General features: G+C 37.2%; 3 protein-coding genes across 9 annotated transcripts; all 3 read left to right on the plus strand.

Annotated features, from left to right (window-relative positions):
• Window positions 1-2,739: 2,739 nt before the first annotated feature.
• LOC125212112 (ubiquitin carboxyl-terminal hydrolase 5-like) lies at window positions 2,740-11,111 on the plus strand. Of its 7 annotated transcripts, none has more exons than XR_016136569.1 (16): window positions 2,740-2,866; window positions 3,029-3,149; window positions 3,881-4,126; window positions 4,849-4,993; window positions 5,059-5,118; window positions 5,211-5,306; window positions 6,310-6,693; window positions 7,145-7,285; window positions 7,365-7,535; window positions 8,307-8,564; window positions 8,647-8,795; window positions 8,970-9,518; window positions 9,665-9,938; window positions 10,122-10,251; window positions 10,629-10,739; window positions 10,924-11,111. XR_016136569.1 is itself a non-coding variant. In XM_089067403.1 (15 exons), the coding sequence occupies exons 2-15, from the start codon at window positions 3,040-3,042 to the stop codon at window positions 10,646-10,648; spliced, it is 2,733 nt and encodes a 910-aa protein (XP_088923529.1). In that variant the 5' UTR covers window positions 2,740-2,866; window positions 3,029-3,039; the 3' UTR covers window positions 10,649-11,111. The 7 variants fall into 7 exon arrangements, 5 of the variants coding, with proteins under 5 accessions (XP_088923529.1, XP_047968128.2, XP_088923528.1 ...); XR_016136568.1 differs by having other exon boundaries at window positions 10,629-10,731; XM_089067403.1 differs by having other exon boundaries at window positions 10,629-11,111.
• Window positions 11,112-11,412: 301 nt separating this feature from the next.
• On the plus strand, window positions 11,413-14,330 carry LOC148930603 (cytochrome b561 and DOMON domain-containing protein At3g07570-like). The gene is made up of 4 exons (XM_089067404.1): window positions 11,413-11,833; window positions 12,014-12,422; window positions 13,393-13,679; window positions 13,962-14,330. The coding sequence occupies exons 1-4, from the start codon at window positions 11,654-11,656 to the stop codon at window positions 14,190-14,192; spliced, it is 1,107 nt and encodes a 368-aa protein (XP_088923530.1). The 5' UTR covers window positions 11,413-11,653; the 3' UTR covers window positions 14,193-14,330.
• A 1,687-nt stretch (window positions 14,331-16,017) lies between these two features.
• LOC125210579 (large ribosomal subunit protein uL18-like) lies at window positions 16,018-18,442 on the plus strand. Its single transcript, XM_048110117.2, has 9 exons — window positions 16,018-16,115; window positions 16,538-16,607; window positions 16,684-16,775; window positions 16,914-17,040; window positions 17,126-17,205; window positions 17,422-17,538; window positions 17,675-17,809; window positions 17,888-18,057; window positions 18,138-18,442. The coding sequence occupies exons 1-9, from the start codon at window positions 16,113-16,115 to the stop codon at window positions 18,256-18,258; spliced, it is 915 nt and encodes a 304-aa protein (XP_047966074.1). The 5' UTR covers window positions 16,018-16,112; the 3' UTR covers window positions 18,259-18,442.
• The last annotated feature ends 584 nt before the right edge of the window (window positions 18,443-19,026 follow it).

Genomic DNA, 19,026 nt, shown 5'->3' on the forward strand with positions numbered 1-19,026 from the left:
TGAGTAATCTGTACTTGATACGTCATAAATGGTGCCCCGCATTCAACCGTGATAAATTTTCGGCCAGTATAAGATCTACGCAGAGGAGTGAAAGCACAAATAATGTTTTTAAACATTTGTCTTGTAAGACAATGACATTAACTGAGTTTGTTAGTCACTATGAGAAGCAAGCAGAAAAGATGCGTGAGAATCAAGCTGTCGATGATTTCGAATGTGCTCGAGGGGTGCCAAGAATTGGTGTGGATTGTGATATTTTGAGGCAAGCGGCACAAGTGTATACTATTAAGATATTCAAGAAATTTCAAGCCGAATATTTTAAAGGTTTATCATGGCATGTGACAGGTTCAAAGCATGAAGGTGGAATTTACACATACACCTTGAGGAGGGAAGTTGGTCATTTGGAGCATTATGTGAGTTTTGATGCAAATAATACTACCATCTCGTGTACATGCAAGTTGTTTGATTTATTAGGGTGTTATGTTGTCATGCATTAACGGTAATGAATAATCATCTCAATGTGACTACTATTCCTGTGCAATAGATATTGAAGAGGTGGACGAAAAGTGCAAGACTAAAAGTGCAAAATGATGACAGTGGTTCATGCTCCTTAGATTTGACGTCGACAAGAACTTATCACCTAAAGGAGTTGATGCGCCAATCTTTTAATGTCATGAGCTTAAGTGTTCATGACGTTGAAACCGTCAAAATTGCAAAAAAGAGACTTCAAGAGCTTGATGTTGAGATCAGGAATTATGTCTCATCAAGTGATAACAACACCATGAGAACTGAGGATAATGATGTTCCTCAAGTTAGTCCAACACAGATTCTTGACCCTCTTAAGAAAAAGTCGAAGGGAATGACAAATTCTAGAATGAAGAGCGCCATAGAGAAGCGAAAGAAGGGCAAATCATTGAAAGGTAAAGGACCTTTGCAACAATTTCATGGTGTAAATCCTACAAACCATCCACCAGTGTGGAATAGGAATTTTACCATGAATCCAAGCCACCAATATACGGTATGTTCGTGGTTTATGCTTATCAACTTAATATGTATATGTATGCATCACATTTTTATTGATTTGTTGTCATATAATTTCATAGGGTACACCATTTTATATGACCTCAATTCAACCTGGTTATGCCCAACCTATCTCCTTTACTTCATTAATGACTCAGGTATAGTTTTGTGTTTATAGGTTGATATATTCTATATATTTTAGTTTGTCTTTTTATATACCTTCTTTTCTTTTTTTGGTTTTATAGGACTATCAAAGTGTGGCAAGTGTACCTGAAAATACGTTTCCGAGTGATTGGCCGCCATGATTTTCTCAAGTCAGAAAAGTGATTCGAATTGGAGAAATTTGAGTTGGATCATGTTGCTATAATATTTAGAATGCACTTTGGAAGAGAGTATTGTGATCATTTTAAGTTTGAACTAGTTTTTGTTTCTTTTATTTACGAAAAAGAAATTGTAGTAACTATCGAATAATTTTGATAGGATTAAACTTTTTGATTGGTGGTCACTTTGCCTATGGTTGTTTCTCTAAAATTCAATTTCTATTACCATGACAATAATTTACTGTATTTTGTTTTATATTTTTTATGGTCTATTGATGAAAAATTAATATAGTAATTAACTATTTTTTTACCATCTTGATATTATTAGCTACCGGCATTATAGTTTAATATAGCATAAGAACATTATATAATAGTGATTAATATACACAAGTAATATAAATTACTATTAAGCTATATAATCATAATTTATTGTGTTCAATGCCATTAATAAAAAAGAAGGTATAACATGAAATGTGATTATACTCTATTATGTTTTTATATTGAGTATATATTATACGTAAATAATGAAATAGTTAGTTTATAATTTTAGCAATAATTTTTCTGTTATGTAAAAGATATAGTGGGACTGTGGCAGATTTAAATATTATGCATAGTGTATATATGGTTACGTATGGTAATTATGGGATAATTTATAATTTCCATAATAGAAATTTTGTTATATGACAGTGTGAATACGTAATATCCCAGCTGGAAATTGAGACCTCTAAGTTTCCATGTGTCAATGTATTAGTGGTAGAACACACCACATAATATTTCCACCTTGGTATGTCAAGTCCATAGAATTTTTTCTCGATTGTACGAGGAAATCGGGTAATAATAATGGATGATTTGTTGATAAACTTATGAATAACAACAATCCAACATAAAAAAGATAGTAGCAGTAAGATAATAACCCCAAAAATATGAGCCCACAGTAAATAAATTCATTTAAGTAATTCTCAAAAAATCAGATGGTGGAGTAGTTAAATAGTAGTAGTAGTAGTTATGCAGCAGGTGATAAGATTTGTAGAATTTTGTTGTCTCTAACCACATTTGTGTTGCACTTCTTTCTTCTTTTCTATTTGCATTTCTTTATACATAATCAAACAGAGGCATGGCTGAGGAGCGGAGATGGAAGATTTGTTACCTGTGAACTCTACAATGTTTAACTCAAGACTTGTGATTATAAAGCACGATAATACTAATACGAGGATCATGCATAGGAAAATAATCAAATGGTAATTATAATAAAGATAGCTCATAAACCTTGATTGATCGATGACCGAGTATGATTTAACAATGCTCGTTTTTGTACAAAGATGACAACATCCAGTGGTAATACATAAATTACGAAGATAATAGTAACATTTTTTTCAGTATTCTCTAAAAAATCCATCTTTATGATTTTCATTATTAAAACCAGAAAACTGGTTCTCATAAAAAAAAAATTGAATAAAAATCTGAACTCACGTATCAGTCTTCTGTTCTGTCTCTACACAGTGTGAGGTGGCGCTATTCCAACTTCAACGGTACAAACCCATAAACCCTTGCTTCTTCCCTTTTTCTCTCTCCGCTGAGCTGATTTCACTCTCACTTGTAACGCCCACGCCCTAGATCACTGCAACTATCATCTTCAATTTCTGCCGGAAAATTTATTTTTTTATTTTCTGCATAATTTCCCCCTTTTTTAGAGGAGGTGGATATGGCGCGAAAGCTGACGCCGGAGGAAGAGAAGCAAGCCGTTAGAGACATTTCTGTGGCCGCCGAAGCCCAGACCAAAGTCGGCGATACTTTCTATTTAATAACCCAGAGGTAATTTTTCCTTTTTTTTTCTTTTCCGCAGGCTCTGTTCATTTCTTAGACCTTTGTTTGAATTTTATTTTGAGGCTAGATGCGATTGCTTGTGGAGTGAGTGAAATGCAGGATATGATGTTCCATTAGTTTCAGAGTTGGAATGTATTTGGCTAATTGTATTTGTTTTGAATTAGTCCTTTGTGTTTTGACTGTCTCTTATATGGCTGGATTTAGGGGCTAAAGAAATAAACTAGGTTTTTGCTTTGTTTTGACAAAACATTCTGGTTGCGCTTAATTTAGCTTTGTTTTGTAGATGTTGATCTTAAAGTCAGTGATGTATTGTGCTGCGAGTGGTATACGAAATCCTAACTAGTATGATTGAAGCAAATGGAATATATGCTGGCTTTACCATAAGGTACACAAAGGAGATGAATGCTACTAGTAATGACTATCTGAAAGGTGTATGTGTATGAATTATGTTTGGACTACTTTGATTAAACCTAAACAGATAGTGCTGTTTGCAGGTTTTAGAGTTTTAGCAAACGTGCAAACTCTTAGAAGAACTTGGAACTTGGAACTTGGGTTGATTATTTCCACTAGGATTTATTGCTTTATCTTTCTCATTCTTGATGAAAATGAAATATACTTATTTGATATTTCAATGATTCATTTAGGTCCACTTATTTTGCATTTTAGAAAACCAAACTTTTTTCATTCTCTTCTCTATCTACATATTGTGTAACCTCCAGATGGTGGCAAAACTGGCTTGAGTACGTAAACCAAACTAGCATCGTTAATGATGAATCTTCTTCCGAGCATCAGGGGGCAGTCAACTTAAGTGCATTGAAGAAACCATCTTGCATTGACAACTCTGATTTAATAGATGAAGCAGTATCTGAGGATTCTGCTATGGGCATTGAACTTCATGATACCTTAGTGGAAGGAACTGATTATATACTGCTTCCAAAAGAAGTCTGGAACAAAATGCATTCATGGTGAGTAAGAAGTTAATGGTTTCACTCATCCACCTTGTCTTTATTTTGTTTTATGTCACTATTTATTTTATTCTTAGTTTTTTGTAAAAACCTGTTACAAATTTTTTATGATTCCCCTATTAAATTCAGAAGAGATACGTAGCTGAATTTATAGGACATACTAGTTCTGGCTTGAACTTGTTTGTGGAACAATATATATGAGACTGGTTGTTGAAAGAAATTCATGAATACTGTTATCTTCTCTTCCAACTGATGGATATATATATATATAGGGTTTTGATCTATGAAAACTCCATTTAAATACAGAAACGCAGAACACAGTCATACGTAGGGCATTTTTAGGTCATAGTTAACTTATTTTAAGGTCATGCTAACAAAGCCTGACCTAAAATGATCTTAACATGACATAAACTCTAATTTTATAATATGACCTAAAATTGCTTTATTATGACCCTCCGTATTTTTGGTCAATTATTGACCATTAGATCGCTTAATCTTAGGGCCAAGATTTGGGCTGCATTTCTGGATTTAAATGCATACTTATTTTGATCATCTCCCTATATATATATATATATGGATAGGTGTATTCAATGCTTAATAGCAAAGCACTAATTAACTATACTGGGTTATTTGTAGCAAGTTGTATTTACTTCCAATTTTGTTTATGTAAAGAATATCAGAAGTTTAAAAAAGAAGTATTATTTAATATGGATGCTTAATAGGTATGGTGGTGGTCCTGTGTTGGCCCGTAAAGTGATCAACACTGGTCTTTCTCAAACAGAATTGTCAGTAGAAGTTTATCCACTACGACTCGAGTTACATTTGATGCCGAAAGGTGATCGTTCGGCCATAAGGATGAGCAAAAAGGTAAACAATGTATTCCTTCTCCTTAAGGGAAAACTCCCACCTCGAACACCTTTCTTTTTGTGCAGGAAACAATTGGAGAACTTCACCGAAAAGCTTGTGAAATTTTTGATCTCACACCGAAGCAAGTAAGTAGTTTTTTCTATAATGCATTCCTTATATGTCTGTATTGGTTTTGATTTTCACTTTAATTCTGAAATTGAGCTCTGCAATCTCTTAGGTATCTATTTGGGATTATTTTAGCCATCAAAAACATGCATTGATGAATGACATGGAGAAGACGCTGGATGATGCAAACATTCAAATGGATCAGGATGTAGGTGATTATATGTTTTGCCATAATTTGTTTTAAAGACCATAGCCCTTCCTTAAATGAGTTAGAGTTGGTGTACCTTTGGACTATAAGATGAACTGTCTGTGCATGTAATTTCATATTCAACATTGATGTTTTCCTATTCAATTGGAGTTGCTTTCTAATTGTTCATCATTTTAAATTTGCTATATGTTTCTCCCTTTGTGATTTGATCTTGATATGGGTGGTATCACTATATTGCATAATCTAATTTGGTCTTCTGGTCTAATAAGGTAGTTTTTATTGTAATTTTACTTCATTCCTCATATAGGGAATACTTTTCAGTTTCACCTGCTTGGATGATAATCTTACTGAAGCACTTGGTTAGGAACAGTATCATAACTTAGTTCCTAAGGAACTTTGATAGTGTCCTTTTTCTACTTTTAGAAGCAGGAGATTATGGAATATAGGTTTTGTATGCTACTGTATGAAGATTGTGAATTTTTCGTATATTTATTGAACAATTGCTAATTACAAGGCATTGATTGCCTAATATATACACTCTTGGCACAAGATGGCAGTTTGTGCTTCATATGCTCCTAACAAATTACCTAGCTAAAAATGCCTTATCCATTACGTTATGTGTTCTCAAACGGATCTGGTTATAGGAATTTAAGCTTCATGTTTCATTACTTAGGCTTTGGTTGCTCTTATAATCTTATTTTTTTCTCTTAGTGCCTGTTATTAACTTTGGCCAGTGTTCTGAATGTTTTACATAAACAAACTAGGAACTACTAAGTAATCTATATTAGCTTATCTCGCTTCTTCATATTTCTAGAATTCTTTGAATTCTCTTTCCTTTATAATACTACTTCTGCTCTTGCTTGTTGAGTGCTTTGCAGACTCATTTTCTCCCAAATTCCTTCAGTGTTAGAACCTTTGTGGATTTCTGCAGAATAAATGCTCGCCGGTTATTGGATAATTTTTTATGATTTGGTTCTGATATTTATTGCGATGCATGAAACAGATCTTGGTAGAAGTAATCAATATTAAATTAGAAGGTGGTTTGAGTTCCAACCAAGAGAATGGGTCAATGAATAATGGAAGCCTGGCTGCTGCTACTTCTCATTCAAGTATTGCAACTTCCGGAGGTTTATCTGCAAGCAAGTATTCATCAAGAAATGGTAATTCGGGATCCCACTTTCAAAATCTAAATACGGAAAAGGCATATGGAACGAGCGGTGTCAGTACAAGAGGGGCAATTTGTGGTCTCACTGGATTGTTGAATCTTGGGAACACTTGTTTTATGAACAGTGCTATACAATGCCTAGTTCATACACCAGAATTTGCTTGGTATTTTCGCGAAGATTACCATCAAGAGATTAATCGACAGAATCCTCTTGGCATGGTTGTAAGTTTCAAAACTTTACAAAATATTCTTGTTTCTTAATTAATTTTTTTGGTATTGTACAAGGACATGAAGGGTAGGTGGTTGGATTTGTTACGATTTCATAATTGATCTCTTCTGTTGATTATCTTTTATTGTCTTCTCATTCTATGGAGTTTATGTGACTCATAGATAAAAACATATTGTGAAATTAATGACTTGATCTATTTGTATATCTGTGAAGGAACAAATCTTTTTATTTATTTATTTATCGTGTTTATTATATATGTATAATTTATATACATGAAGCCGAATAGCTTAGGACCTCTTCATGGGGATTGCCTTTACACTAGCTTCTGATTGTTTCTGATTGTTTCCGTAGAGGATAAAGATCAGTCACTTGCTTGAGTTCTATATGAATATTGTTATTGATTTTGAAGGTTATCTTTTTGCTTACTTTAGATGTATCATTTAGGGGGAGCTTGCTTTAGCATTTGGAGATCTGCTTAGAAAGTTGTGGGCACCAGGACGAGCTCCGGTTGCTCCTCGGCTATTTAAGTCAAAGCTAGCTCGCTTTGCTCCGCAGTTCAGTGGATGCAGTCAACATGATTCACAGGTTTGGCGCCTTTTAATAGCTTTCTTGAATTAATGGTAGTATTGATTGAAGAGTCAATTATGTGTTCCCTTCTGTATAGGAACTACTTGCATTTCTCTTAGATGGGCTTCATGAAGATCTGAATCGTGTAAAACACAAACCATATATAAAATCTAGAGATGCAGATGGTAGGGCCGATGAAGAAGTTGCAGACGAGTATTGGGCAAATCATATTGCTCGTAATGATTCGATTATCGTGGATGTCTGTCAAGTAAGTGCAGCAACCAATATCTATAGACTATAAGGATTCAGTTACTGGTTTAATGGGTTTTCTGTTATACAATATGTAATTGGCTTCCTCGATGAGTGGGGAATCACAGTGAATCCATTCTGATCTTTTTAACCTCTTGATTTGAATGCTATAAAGAAAGAAAAGTTGAAACTGTATTGGTTCACAAATCATTGTAGTACAGTGGTTTTGGAATCTGGTTATCATCATCTTTATATTACAATTCAAACCATGCTGTTATATTACTACTGGCTATCCATTTCAACATAATCTGACAGCATTCCTCTTCACGGCGGGACAAGTCTATTGCTTGACTAACCACTTTTATCTTTGCTTGCTCCTTGGTATTTACTGATTTTAAAAATCAAGTTAATAGTAATACCTAGCTTCACTCTATGATAATCCAACTTTGGTTTGCTTCCTGTCTTGTTTCCCATAACACTGTGCTGCATTTCATGCTTAGTTTTTATTTTGTTACTCCCTCCGTCCCCCATTAATTGGCACCATTTAACTTGCCTCGGGTTTTAAGAAATGTAGTGGAAAGTGGGTGGAAAAAGTTAGTGGAATGTGGGGTTCATTACCAAAAAGAGTAAAAAGTAAGGGTGTCGATTAATTGGGACGGACGAAAAAGGAAATTGGTGCCAATTAATATGGGACGGAGGGAGTATTTATGGAGAATCTTGGTTTCTCTCTTTCTTGTTGTGTTAAACCAGCCAATTTTTTTTTGTTAAGTCGGGAGTATGTCTTTTGCAGGGCCAATACAAATCAACTCTTGTATGTCCTGTATGCAATAAAGTTTCAGTCACATTTGACCCATTCATGTATCTGTCGTTGCCTCTTCAGTTTACTGCCACTCGTAGTATGACGCTGACTATTTTTACATGTGATGGAAGTGCATTGCCAGCAGCCTACACATTAACTGTGCCAAAGCACGGGCGTTGCAGAGATTTGGTCCAAGCACTCAGTAATGCTTGTTCTTTGCAATTTAATGAGAAACTTCTGCTTGCAGAGGTTGGTTAAAGTAAATTATATGGTGGCATCACAGAATGTATGTACATGTATTGGTAACTTATGTATTTATTTGCTGTCACAGATAAGAGGCCATTTGATTTACCGATTCTTGGAAGATCCAATGATATTATTATCTACCATAAAAGAAGATAACCACCTTACCGCTTGCAAGATTCCAAAAGTTTTGAAGAAAACAAAGTTCCTACAGCTGATACACCGGCGGGAAGAACAGTATGTGCGCTTAATTAACATACTTAGAATTGGGATAGATATTTTTCCTTTATTAAATTAATTTGCTCAATAACTACTCCATTTTTTATTATTCAATGTAATGTGGCCTTCTTTATTTGCCATTTCTTTTGATTAATACCCTGCCCCTTCCTTGTTTTTTGTGCTTGCTGACAGGGGTATAGGAAATGCCCAGAGCCCTGTTGGGTGGAAACCTTATGGAACTCCTCTTGTTTCACCAATATCCTGTGATGATACTATAACTAGAAGTGACATACAACAGATAGTTCATACTATGCTCTCACCGATGTTAAGAACAAAAGGTTCAGGTGCTATGACCACGAGCAATGCTTCAGTTGTGGCTTCAAATGAATCCCATGCAGATTCTAGTATAGCCGATCCAACAAAAGGAGATGGTGGAAGTTCAAAACCAATGCTGTCAGAGAAGCTTCCACTGCAGCTGGTTGACGAAAATAATGCTTGCATCGACTTAACTGTTGGTGATGATAAGGTGGTCAAATTATCATTATCCTCCATGTCAATTCTTGTATTTGTTGACTGGTCCCAGAAGCTTCTGGCAAGTTACGATACCAAACACATAGAAAATCTTCCAGAAGTTTGTAAGCATGTGCATGTTAGCAAGAAAGCTCGTAATGAACCTCTCTCATTGTACACTTGCTTGGAAGCTTTTCTACGCGAGGAGCCGTTGGTACCTGAGGACATGTGGTGAGCTGTTTTCCTCTTATCTGTTGCTTTGTACCACCACTAACTATGAATATTTATGTACTCATGAGACTGAAGTCTTTAATATGTTTGTGAGAATAGTATTATGGTTATATTATATCTAACATGGCTATGCATTCCTGATGAAGGTACTGTCCTCAGTGCAAGGAGAGGCGCCAGGCAAGCAAGAAACTGGACCTTTGGAGGCTTCCAGAAGTTCTTGTTATTCACTTGAAAAGATTCTCCTACAGTCGGTCGATGAAGCACAAGCTTGACACATTTGTAAATTTTCCCATTCATGACTTCGATTTGACAAATTATGTTGCGAACGAGAACAACACACGGCGTCAGATATATGAACTCTATGCCCTGACAAATCATTATGGCAGCATGGGTAGTGGACATTACACAGCACACATTAAGGTTTGCCCTGTCCTTTATACTTTCACATTTCATTTTCTTAATTTCCATGCTTCACTGATTGCTTAATTGATGCCTTCAATCATATTTCCATGAAAGCTCAAAATCATGATTGATTATGATGTAAGATCTAATTGAATCCACAAGGTGGTAACTTTTCTAAGTTGCACTCATTTCATTTTGCAGCTTCTGGACGAAAACAGGTGGTACAACTTCGATGACAGCCACATATCACCTATCAATGAAGAAGACGTGAAGTCAGCTGCAGCTTATGTCCTATTCTATAAAAGGGTGAACAATGATAGATCTTCTGCAAGTAATGGTGTCTACTCTAATATTAACAGCCAAAACTTAACTCTGCCAGCTACCTAGTTTTATTTGGCATCGTTTTGTCTGTAAATTAACTGTAACATTGCTGTTTAAATACTTAAAAGAATTCATAGAGCCTATAGGAAAATTATGAGGTTACAATTAGCAAAGGCAAGAAAACATATACTATCTGATAAGATTTTGATTCGGGAAATGAAGTATTGTTGTGGCATATATGGTGAATTTGCCTATCAAACCTTTTGGAGTGCAAACAATACTTGTAGTAGGCTGCTAGCATATCTTGTTTATAATATTGTAAATTTTGTCCTCTGACTTCTGCAAAACCTGTTGTTAAGTGGATTTTGCCTTGAATCGAGCTGTCAGGTTACACTTCTGTCCGATGAGGAGAGTGCAGATAGAATCCTGATCCTCTTGAAAACCACTACCGAGGGACTGTCTCAATTGTACTTTGCTGTGGGAGATCATGGTAAGGGAGTAAGTATCGTCTGATTTCAAGCGTTAGTGCTTTCTTTAACTGTATTAGCAGATAGTCTTAACATGGTCTTCAACTATCAGTTGCTTTCTTTCTTTAACTGTTTATCATTATCAGCAGTTAGTCTTAACAAGGTCTTCAGCTATTAGTTGCTTTCCTTCTTTAACTGTTTATCATTATTAGCAGAAAGTCTTAACATGGTGTTCAGCTATTAGTTGCTTTCTATCAAGTTGGTGGTAGTGGTGGCTGATCCTGATTGGATCATCGGGCTCAGCAAAATTCCAAAAAATCAAACGAAACACATTTTGGTTGAAATGGCTTCATTTATTCGGGTTGGTTAAAAAATTTAACCTTATGAAATTTGAGTTTCAGTTTGTTTTGCTTTTCTTTAACTGGGCTTCTTGTTTTTGACTTGCTAACCCTTGCTCCCTGTCGCCTCATGAGAATAGTTGGTGCCATGTCTTATTTTACATCTCATCTTGTCATCATTATATAGTTGATTAACACTAAGAGAACATGTTTCTTTAATAATTTGATACACCTAGGGGGTCCCCTCATAGTTATCAGTTCTCGTGGTATTTATTTTAACGAATTATAGCATTAAAATGTGAAAATGAAGTTTTTCGCTGTGATGATCGTTTCTCTGAACTTTGCCATGTCATACTAAGAAGAATTATTTATCAAAGATGAATAGATGATATGGGTAGTCGAAATAATTATATTTCAGTTGAAGTTGTCAATTCTTTATTCCCACCTTCAATTAACATAAAGCAAAACCAAGAGGAGCTAGTCAACAACTTTCTTTCAAAATGCTATCATTTTTTGTCCATTTTGCAATTTACCCCTAATATACATAAATATACACTCTCTCTATAGAGAGAGTTAAGAGAAGTAGAGAGAGTGGAGAGAGATAGAGATGAAGAAGGCAACTCCAAGCTACACTCAATTCTTCATTCTTAGCTTCTTATTTTCATATGTTTGTTCACAATCACAAGATTCTTGCAATTCTCCCCTCACTTTGCAAAACCCACTCTCCTTTGACACAACTTCTATGCAATGTGTCACAGTCTGGAGCTCTCAAGGCTTCATCCTCAGAGTAAGTCTCACTCTCTCTCTCTCAAAACACACACAGACACACAAGTGGTGCACCCAATCTTATGTACTTAAATGTCTGTCTACCATAACATGTTTGCGAACATAGACAACAAACCTGATATATTTCATCAGGTATACGACATACCCCTTGGGTGAAACATGATTCTTTGTTGGGGTGCAGTTTGTGCAGGCTGCACCAAATGTATGGAATTTCGTGCTCTCAGCACCAAGCACAAATGCATATGTTGCCATAGGCTTCTCACCCAATGGTAACATGGTAGGCTCAACTGCCGTGGTTGGTTGGGTGGAATCTGGTGGCACTTCTAACATGAAGCAATACTTCTTGGGAGGCCAACAACCTAGCCTCGTTACGTTGATTCAGACACCCACTCAAGGGTTGCCATTTGGCAACGCCTCCACCATGCTTGTCCAGTCAGGCCGAATCTACATCGCCTTCCAGCTCCTCACCGCTCAGCCTGGCTCGCGCCTCATCTACGCGGTGGGGCCGGTGGGGCGCCTACCCCAGGCCCCCGATTTCCGATTGACCGAACATCAAGATAAAATCGCCACCTCCTTGAATTACGCATCAGGTCAGTTAAAAACAACGTTGTAGCGAAAAAAGGTGAATGGATTGTTGAAATTTTGAATCCAAAAAATGAATTCCTCACTCACATTTACCACACAAACATAAAAATAAAAATAAAGAATGGTTTGATATTATATTGAATAAATTAAAGAAGAATCAACTGTATGACGTTGTTCGGACCATAACATTCAAAAAAACAGATGGTCGCATTGTCTGAATCATAGTGAAATAAACACTAGTACTACTAGTATATTTGAAGTTACGCGTTTAATTACATAAAATAAATTAGAATAGTTCAAACGTAGGGCCTACAAAAGCTAAGGTCAAAAATATTTGGTGGGTTAAGTTAGTATATTGTCGTCGGCTAACCCACCCACCAAGAGTATAAAATGACACAAGAATTGACTAACTAACATAACCTTCTAGTTTTAGTATTATTATTATTAATTAATTTTAATTTTTTTTATAGCGTCGTAATTATGCGTTACATAATTTGACCGATCTGCATGTTCCTAATTATGTGAACCTAACGTTTTTATTTTCGTTAATATAGTAGTAGTAGTAGTAGTGGTAGTAGTAGTAGTACAATTTTAATTGGCACTCTCAAATTATTATTGGACTACAAGTCGGGAGATGGCCCTTCACGTTTGAAGAAATGAATGTCTCCAAATTTATTTCATTTATATTTTGTGGATGTGGATGACAATATTTATTATTATTTCATTATTTGTACATGATGTAAGTGTTCTAACCGCTCAACCAGATTATGTATATATTTTATGACTATGTTTGGAGTATATTAACTTATCTTTTTGGTGACAAATTTTGAAGCCTGAAATTGTTTCTAAGGCCCATTAATTAACTTGCAAATTAAACACATGTAAAATTCATCTAAAACTTCTTTTCTTAGCAAAGTAAAGAATCACGATCTTATTTCTTATGCATGCATATATCTGTATGACCGTGCATAACAGGTCAATTTCAAACTGAGAAACGGCCAGAGTCGAATCTCCGGAGGATCCATGGGCTCTTGAACATGCTGGGCTGGGGCATCTTGATACCAATTGGAGTGATGGTAGCTCGGTACATGAGGAAGTGGGACCCACTTTGGTTCTATATGCATGCCGTTACTCAATCAATAGGCTTTATATTGGGTTTAATTGGTGTAATGTGTGGCTTTGTTTTGGATGGTCGTCTCAGCGCCGACGTTCCCATACACAAAGCTCTTGGAATTGTTATTATCAGTTTTGGCTGCCTTCAGGTTACCTTCCTCTTTTTCTTATTAATACTCATATATATGGTAGTAATAATTAACACAATTTCTCTTTCCTATTTTATTTTCTCTCCTACTTTATTCATATGTTACTTTATTATTTCTCCAATTAAAACAATAATCATTTTTTAAAAATTTCCGTGACTAAAGCAGACGCCTCAACTTGGTGGAATGAATGGAGTAAAAGCAGTTTTGGTCCACAATGGTCTAAATATAGTATCCATTCTATATTCCTGATCTTATCTTACTAGCGAAAGTTATGTTTTGCAGGTTCTGGCTCTCCTAATCCGACCGGACAAGAGCTCAAAAGTTCGAAAATATTGGAATTGGTATCATTTTGGGGTGGGAAGGGCTTTGGTGTTTTTGGCTGTGATAAATGTGTTTTATGGCATCCACTTGGGGAAGGCCGGTTCATCGTGGAATGTTGGATTTGCAGCGTTTCTCGTCGTTTTATTCGTCATAACTCTGATCATGGAGATTAGAATATGGTGTAGAGAATGATACTATGTTCCTTTTATAAATGTATTACCACTAGTAAGTTATTAGTTTATTATGATTGCATTTTTTTCATAATTACTTTGATTGAGGGATCGAGGCATGTGTTTCACATATTTGCTACTTAGAAAACCTTCTCTATTACGCTTCTTGTGATAATTTTGTATATGATAGAAAGGATGGAATAAAATAGGGCACTCAGAAATATTTAATCCGATGGTTTAGAGTATCTCCAATGCAAATAGGCCAGTCACTCTCTCTCTCTGCCACGTTAGCAGCACTAAAAATCCACCTGCCACATTAGATTTAAACCAGCCGCAATAAAAATAATTCAAAAAATACTACATTTACGGAATTAAAATTATGATTAAATTACGGAATTAAATTTACGACACATATACGGAAAAATTAATTCATTTCATTTAAAAAAAAGTACAAAGATTAAAAAAAAATACATGATTTTATACATAAAAAAAGGGCTTCCACACACGAGCCCCGCCACTCTCTACTCCTCGTCGCCGTCGCCGGCGGCCCGCGCCGCCGCCACCCGGGGTATCTGACCCCACGTCGGAACCCCCGATCTGTGCCCTCGCGTGGTCCAGATCAACCCGCATGCTCTCGAGCATCGAGTGATGAAACATCTTCTCCGTGGGGTCAGTGGCGGCCCTCCAATCTTGGAGGACCTTGTACATCTGCTCCCGCATTTTTTGACGCAAGAAGTAGGTGTACTCGCGTGGGGGGTGGTGCCGAGATGACCTCATGGGGCGATAGGGGGGATCGTCCCCTCGCTGCCCGTTGCGCCCGCTTTTGTCCAACCGGGCGAGGGCGACGAGCAAAGGATGGAGGGGACGGAAACTCCTCAGCATCCGGGGGGAGGTCGTGGGATCCACCGCTGCTGCCGCTGTAGTCGCCGGTATAGTTCAGACTCTGCTTCTTCGGCCACCCAGCGTCGCGCCCCGCACGGAACTTCTCGGAGTCCTTCAGTAACACATAGCGTTCCCAGAAGTGGAAATCCTTGTACTTCCCTGCCAAGGGGAACTGACTCTCCGCTATCCTCCGGGCGTCCTACTCATTTTGCCCACTAGTGAGCTGGCGGAGGGCGTTGGCGTACAAGGCCGAAAAACGGCCGACCGGGACCCTGATGCGCTCCCACCCCTTCCGGCACTCCTCCCCGCTGAAGTCCTTCCTGTGCGGGCAGTTCCTCCTGTAGGATGCTCTAATCTTAGTCCACATGTTGACGACCCGCTGGTTGTTCGCAACCAGCGGATCGTCGCACACAGTCAACCACGCCTTAGCCACCACGGCGTACTCATCCTCCGTCCACTTCCTTCGGGCGGGGGTGTCGTCAACATCGGGCTGCGACGACTCGCCGACCGCCTTGGCCTTTCCCTTCGTCTTCTTCTTCGGTGCGGCCCGCCCCGCTGGAACGGAAGTGTCCGGATCCCCGAGATCGATCCCCATGTCATGCAATGACAAAAAGTCATCGCCAGTGAACTGCGTCTCCACTTGGGTCGACGTGGGAGACGAAGCCGTCAAAAAATCCAGAGAAGAACGATAGATCGTATCCCCCCGGTGACCCCTGCATCCTGAGATGCATACCGGGCTGCATCCCTCACTGCCGGAGATGTATCATCCCCATCATTTTAGGGTTTAGGGTTTATGATTCAAGGGACTATCCCTTTTATTTATTTATAGTAGATCCATTGCTTGTGATAAATAATACAACGTCCTTAAATAAACAGGCTATTTTTGTGAAGGCCCAATTTATAAGCCCATTATTTTGGCCCAGAAATAAAGCCTAGCCCATTGAAGCAATCAATCACAGCCGTCAGATATAGCCCGCTATTGAGCTAGGGTTTAAGCTTCTTTGAGTGTCACTCCGCAACATTTCTTCAACTCTCTTCTCTCTCTCTCTCAAGTGCCAAAATGGTGAGATTTCATATCTTGTCTCTCGTGTCTTTCGTTTCTGCTTATTGTTGTAGACGTAAACCATCTTGTATCACCGTGTTTTTGATCATTTTTTCCCTTTTTTGTTTCTCATTGTTTTGAAAATAGTGTGTTCTGGTGATTTGAGCGGCTGTAGTTTTGGTGTAATACTTTTGATGCCTGATATCGTTCTTTCTTATATATTTCTAATTTTATGTCTATGTTTGCTGACTTGAGATACTGTATTATCAGTGTATTACTGTAATGATGCCTGAAATCACTAATTGCAGTGATATTTATATACTGGAATTGTTTTTGCATTTATTTATTGTAACATTACATTTTAGTAATGATTGGTTTGTCAATTAGGTAGTTGTGGTTAATTTCCGGTCTATTTAGCTTTTGCAAATTGGTTCTATGTACAGGTGTTTGTCAAGGCCCAAAAGTCTAAGGCTTATTTCAAGCGGTTTCAGGTTAAATTCAAGAGAAGAAGACGTGAGTTGTTGAAGATTGTTTTTTGTTGATGTTTTAGTTGGTAACATTTTATGATTTGGTTTAATTTTTAATGCAGAGGGGAAAACTGACTATCGTGCAAGGATTCGCATGATAAATCAGGACAAAAACAAGTATAATACTCCCAAGTTCCGCTTTGTTGTGCGATTCGTATCCTTCAGTACTCATCTGTGTTTTTGTAATGATATTTAAATTTGCCACATTTATCTTGTGCCGATTGTTAGTTACCATTGCGGGCTAATTGACTAATTTAGATACAGTATGTTCTTACCTTAACCTGTATTTTAGACCAACAAAGATATTATTGCCCAAATCTCTTCGGCAAGCATTGCTGGTGATCATGTTCTTGCTTCTGCTTATGCACATGAGCTGCCTCGTTATGGACTGGAAGTTGGCCTAACCAATTATGCTGCTGGTACTACTTCTAACTGATATGCTTTTGTATTTTGTCTGTACCAATGATACTATCTGCCTAGTACCGACTGGTTGTTGTTATCTAGCTTACTGCACTGGTCTTCTATTGGGCCGCCGTGTTCTGAAGAAGCTTGAATTGGACGAGGAGTATGAAGGAAATGTTGAGGTAATTTATCATTTAAGCTTCGAATAGTTCCTGATATAATTTGTTTGTCTGCATCCTTGCTCTAAGCCCACTTGTGTAATGCGTATATATTATTGATACTCACTCCATAACTCAATAACCCTGCCTTTTGATCACTAGTATGCAGTTTAGTTGTTTTTATACACTGGTTACTAGATTCTGTGGGGTCCTAGTGCGACTGATTAGAAATTTTTGTAGGCAACTGGAGAGGATTACTCTGTTGAACCAGCTGACAGCAGGAGGCCATTCCGTGCTCTCCTTGATGTTGGTCTGTTAAAGACCACAACTGGCAACCGTGTTTTTGGTGCTCTCAAGGTAGTTTCAGGTTTTAATTATGATTTGTTTGCCTAGATCATTGCTAGGTGAATTGCATCTTATTATACTCTTAACCATAAATTGTCGACTGTGAATTACATGTTAGTATGCTCAACTAACCCCACTTATGATGCAGGGTGCTCTTGATGCTGGTGTTGATATTCCCCACAGTGAGAAGAGGTTTGCTGGATTCAGCAAGGACAACAAACAACTTGATGCGGAGGTGCATCGGAAGTACATCTATGGTGGCCATGTTGCTGCATACATGAATGTAAATAGTCTTGATTTGCCACCCTTTCATTGTTTATATGCTTCTGTGCTGATCCACAATGCAATATTAATTTTGCAGACTTTGATGGAAGATGAGCCTGAGAAGTATCAGACTCACTTTAGTGAATACATCAAGAGGGGGATTGGTGCTGATAACATCGAGGATATGTACAAGAAGGTCCATGCAGCCATTCGAGCCAATCCTAGTCAAACTAAGACTGAGAAGCCTGCTCCCAAAGAGCACAAGAGGTAAGCCATAATTGTTTAATCTCTATAAGTTATGCCTGGAGAATTTAGTTATGTAATAATGTTTATATTTTCCTTTTCAGATACAATCTTAAGAAGCTAACTTACGAGGAGAGGAAGGCCAAGTTGATTGAGAGGTTGAATGCCTTAAATGCTGCTGCTGGAAATGACGACGATGATGAAGATGAAGAGGATGACGAGTGAAGAATTCAATCTGAAGCATCTCCTTTTTGTCAATTTTGGTTGTTTTTTTGGTTTTAATGGACTTGTTGACATTTTAGGTTGTCGGCATCATCTATTTACAATATTAACTTTTTTGGAAATGATGGTCGTCTGTGGTAATCAAACTAACATTGAGGTGATTAGTCTTGAAATTGTTTTAAACTTATTACTAGTATTTTTTTTAATGTTTATTTTGCTGGAATGTCAATATCTTATAAAGTGTTTTGCTTGGTTTATTTTCCGTTTTGGTTGTGTATCTAAAATAAATGATCATTTCGGCCTAATTTTATGATAATTAATACAATTACTGATTGTAAGAATTAAATTAGAACAACCCAATTTTGAAGATGTAAAGATTGGTTAAAAGGCATACAATAACTCCTTGTGATTGCTGAACATGTCCACCAAAGTTGGTGGCTCCCTCCTTTCATGATTTGAATGCTGCTCTTTTTTGCTTTAGAGAGAGAGAGAGGGAGAGGAGAGAATCTTGCAGGGTGACAAATTGTAGGCCAAAAAGTGACTATCCAGGTTAGGGTCATCAAATCATGTTCACTCATTGGTAGAAATGCACTGTGGTTGAATTTTTTTTATTTTTTTTTACCCAATTTTGGAGGCTTAGTATAAGAAAAACCTAAACAACCATCATGTTATTTTATATACATAGATCTCACTATAGCTCAGGGAGTGAATACGTAAAGATAATAGAGCTACAAATAATCCACCAAAATGTGAAGTAATATTCGAATCTTG

The sequence above is a fragment of the Salvia hispanica genome, chromosome 3, assembly GCF_029641045.1.
Source record: "Salvia hispanica isolate PSC_SH4W2 chromosome 3, Shi_PSC_v1, whole genome shotgun sequence".
NCBI classification, from domain to species: Eukaryota; Viridiplantae; Streptophyta; class Magnoliopsida; order Lamiales; family Lamiaceae; genus Salvia; species Salvia hispanica.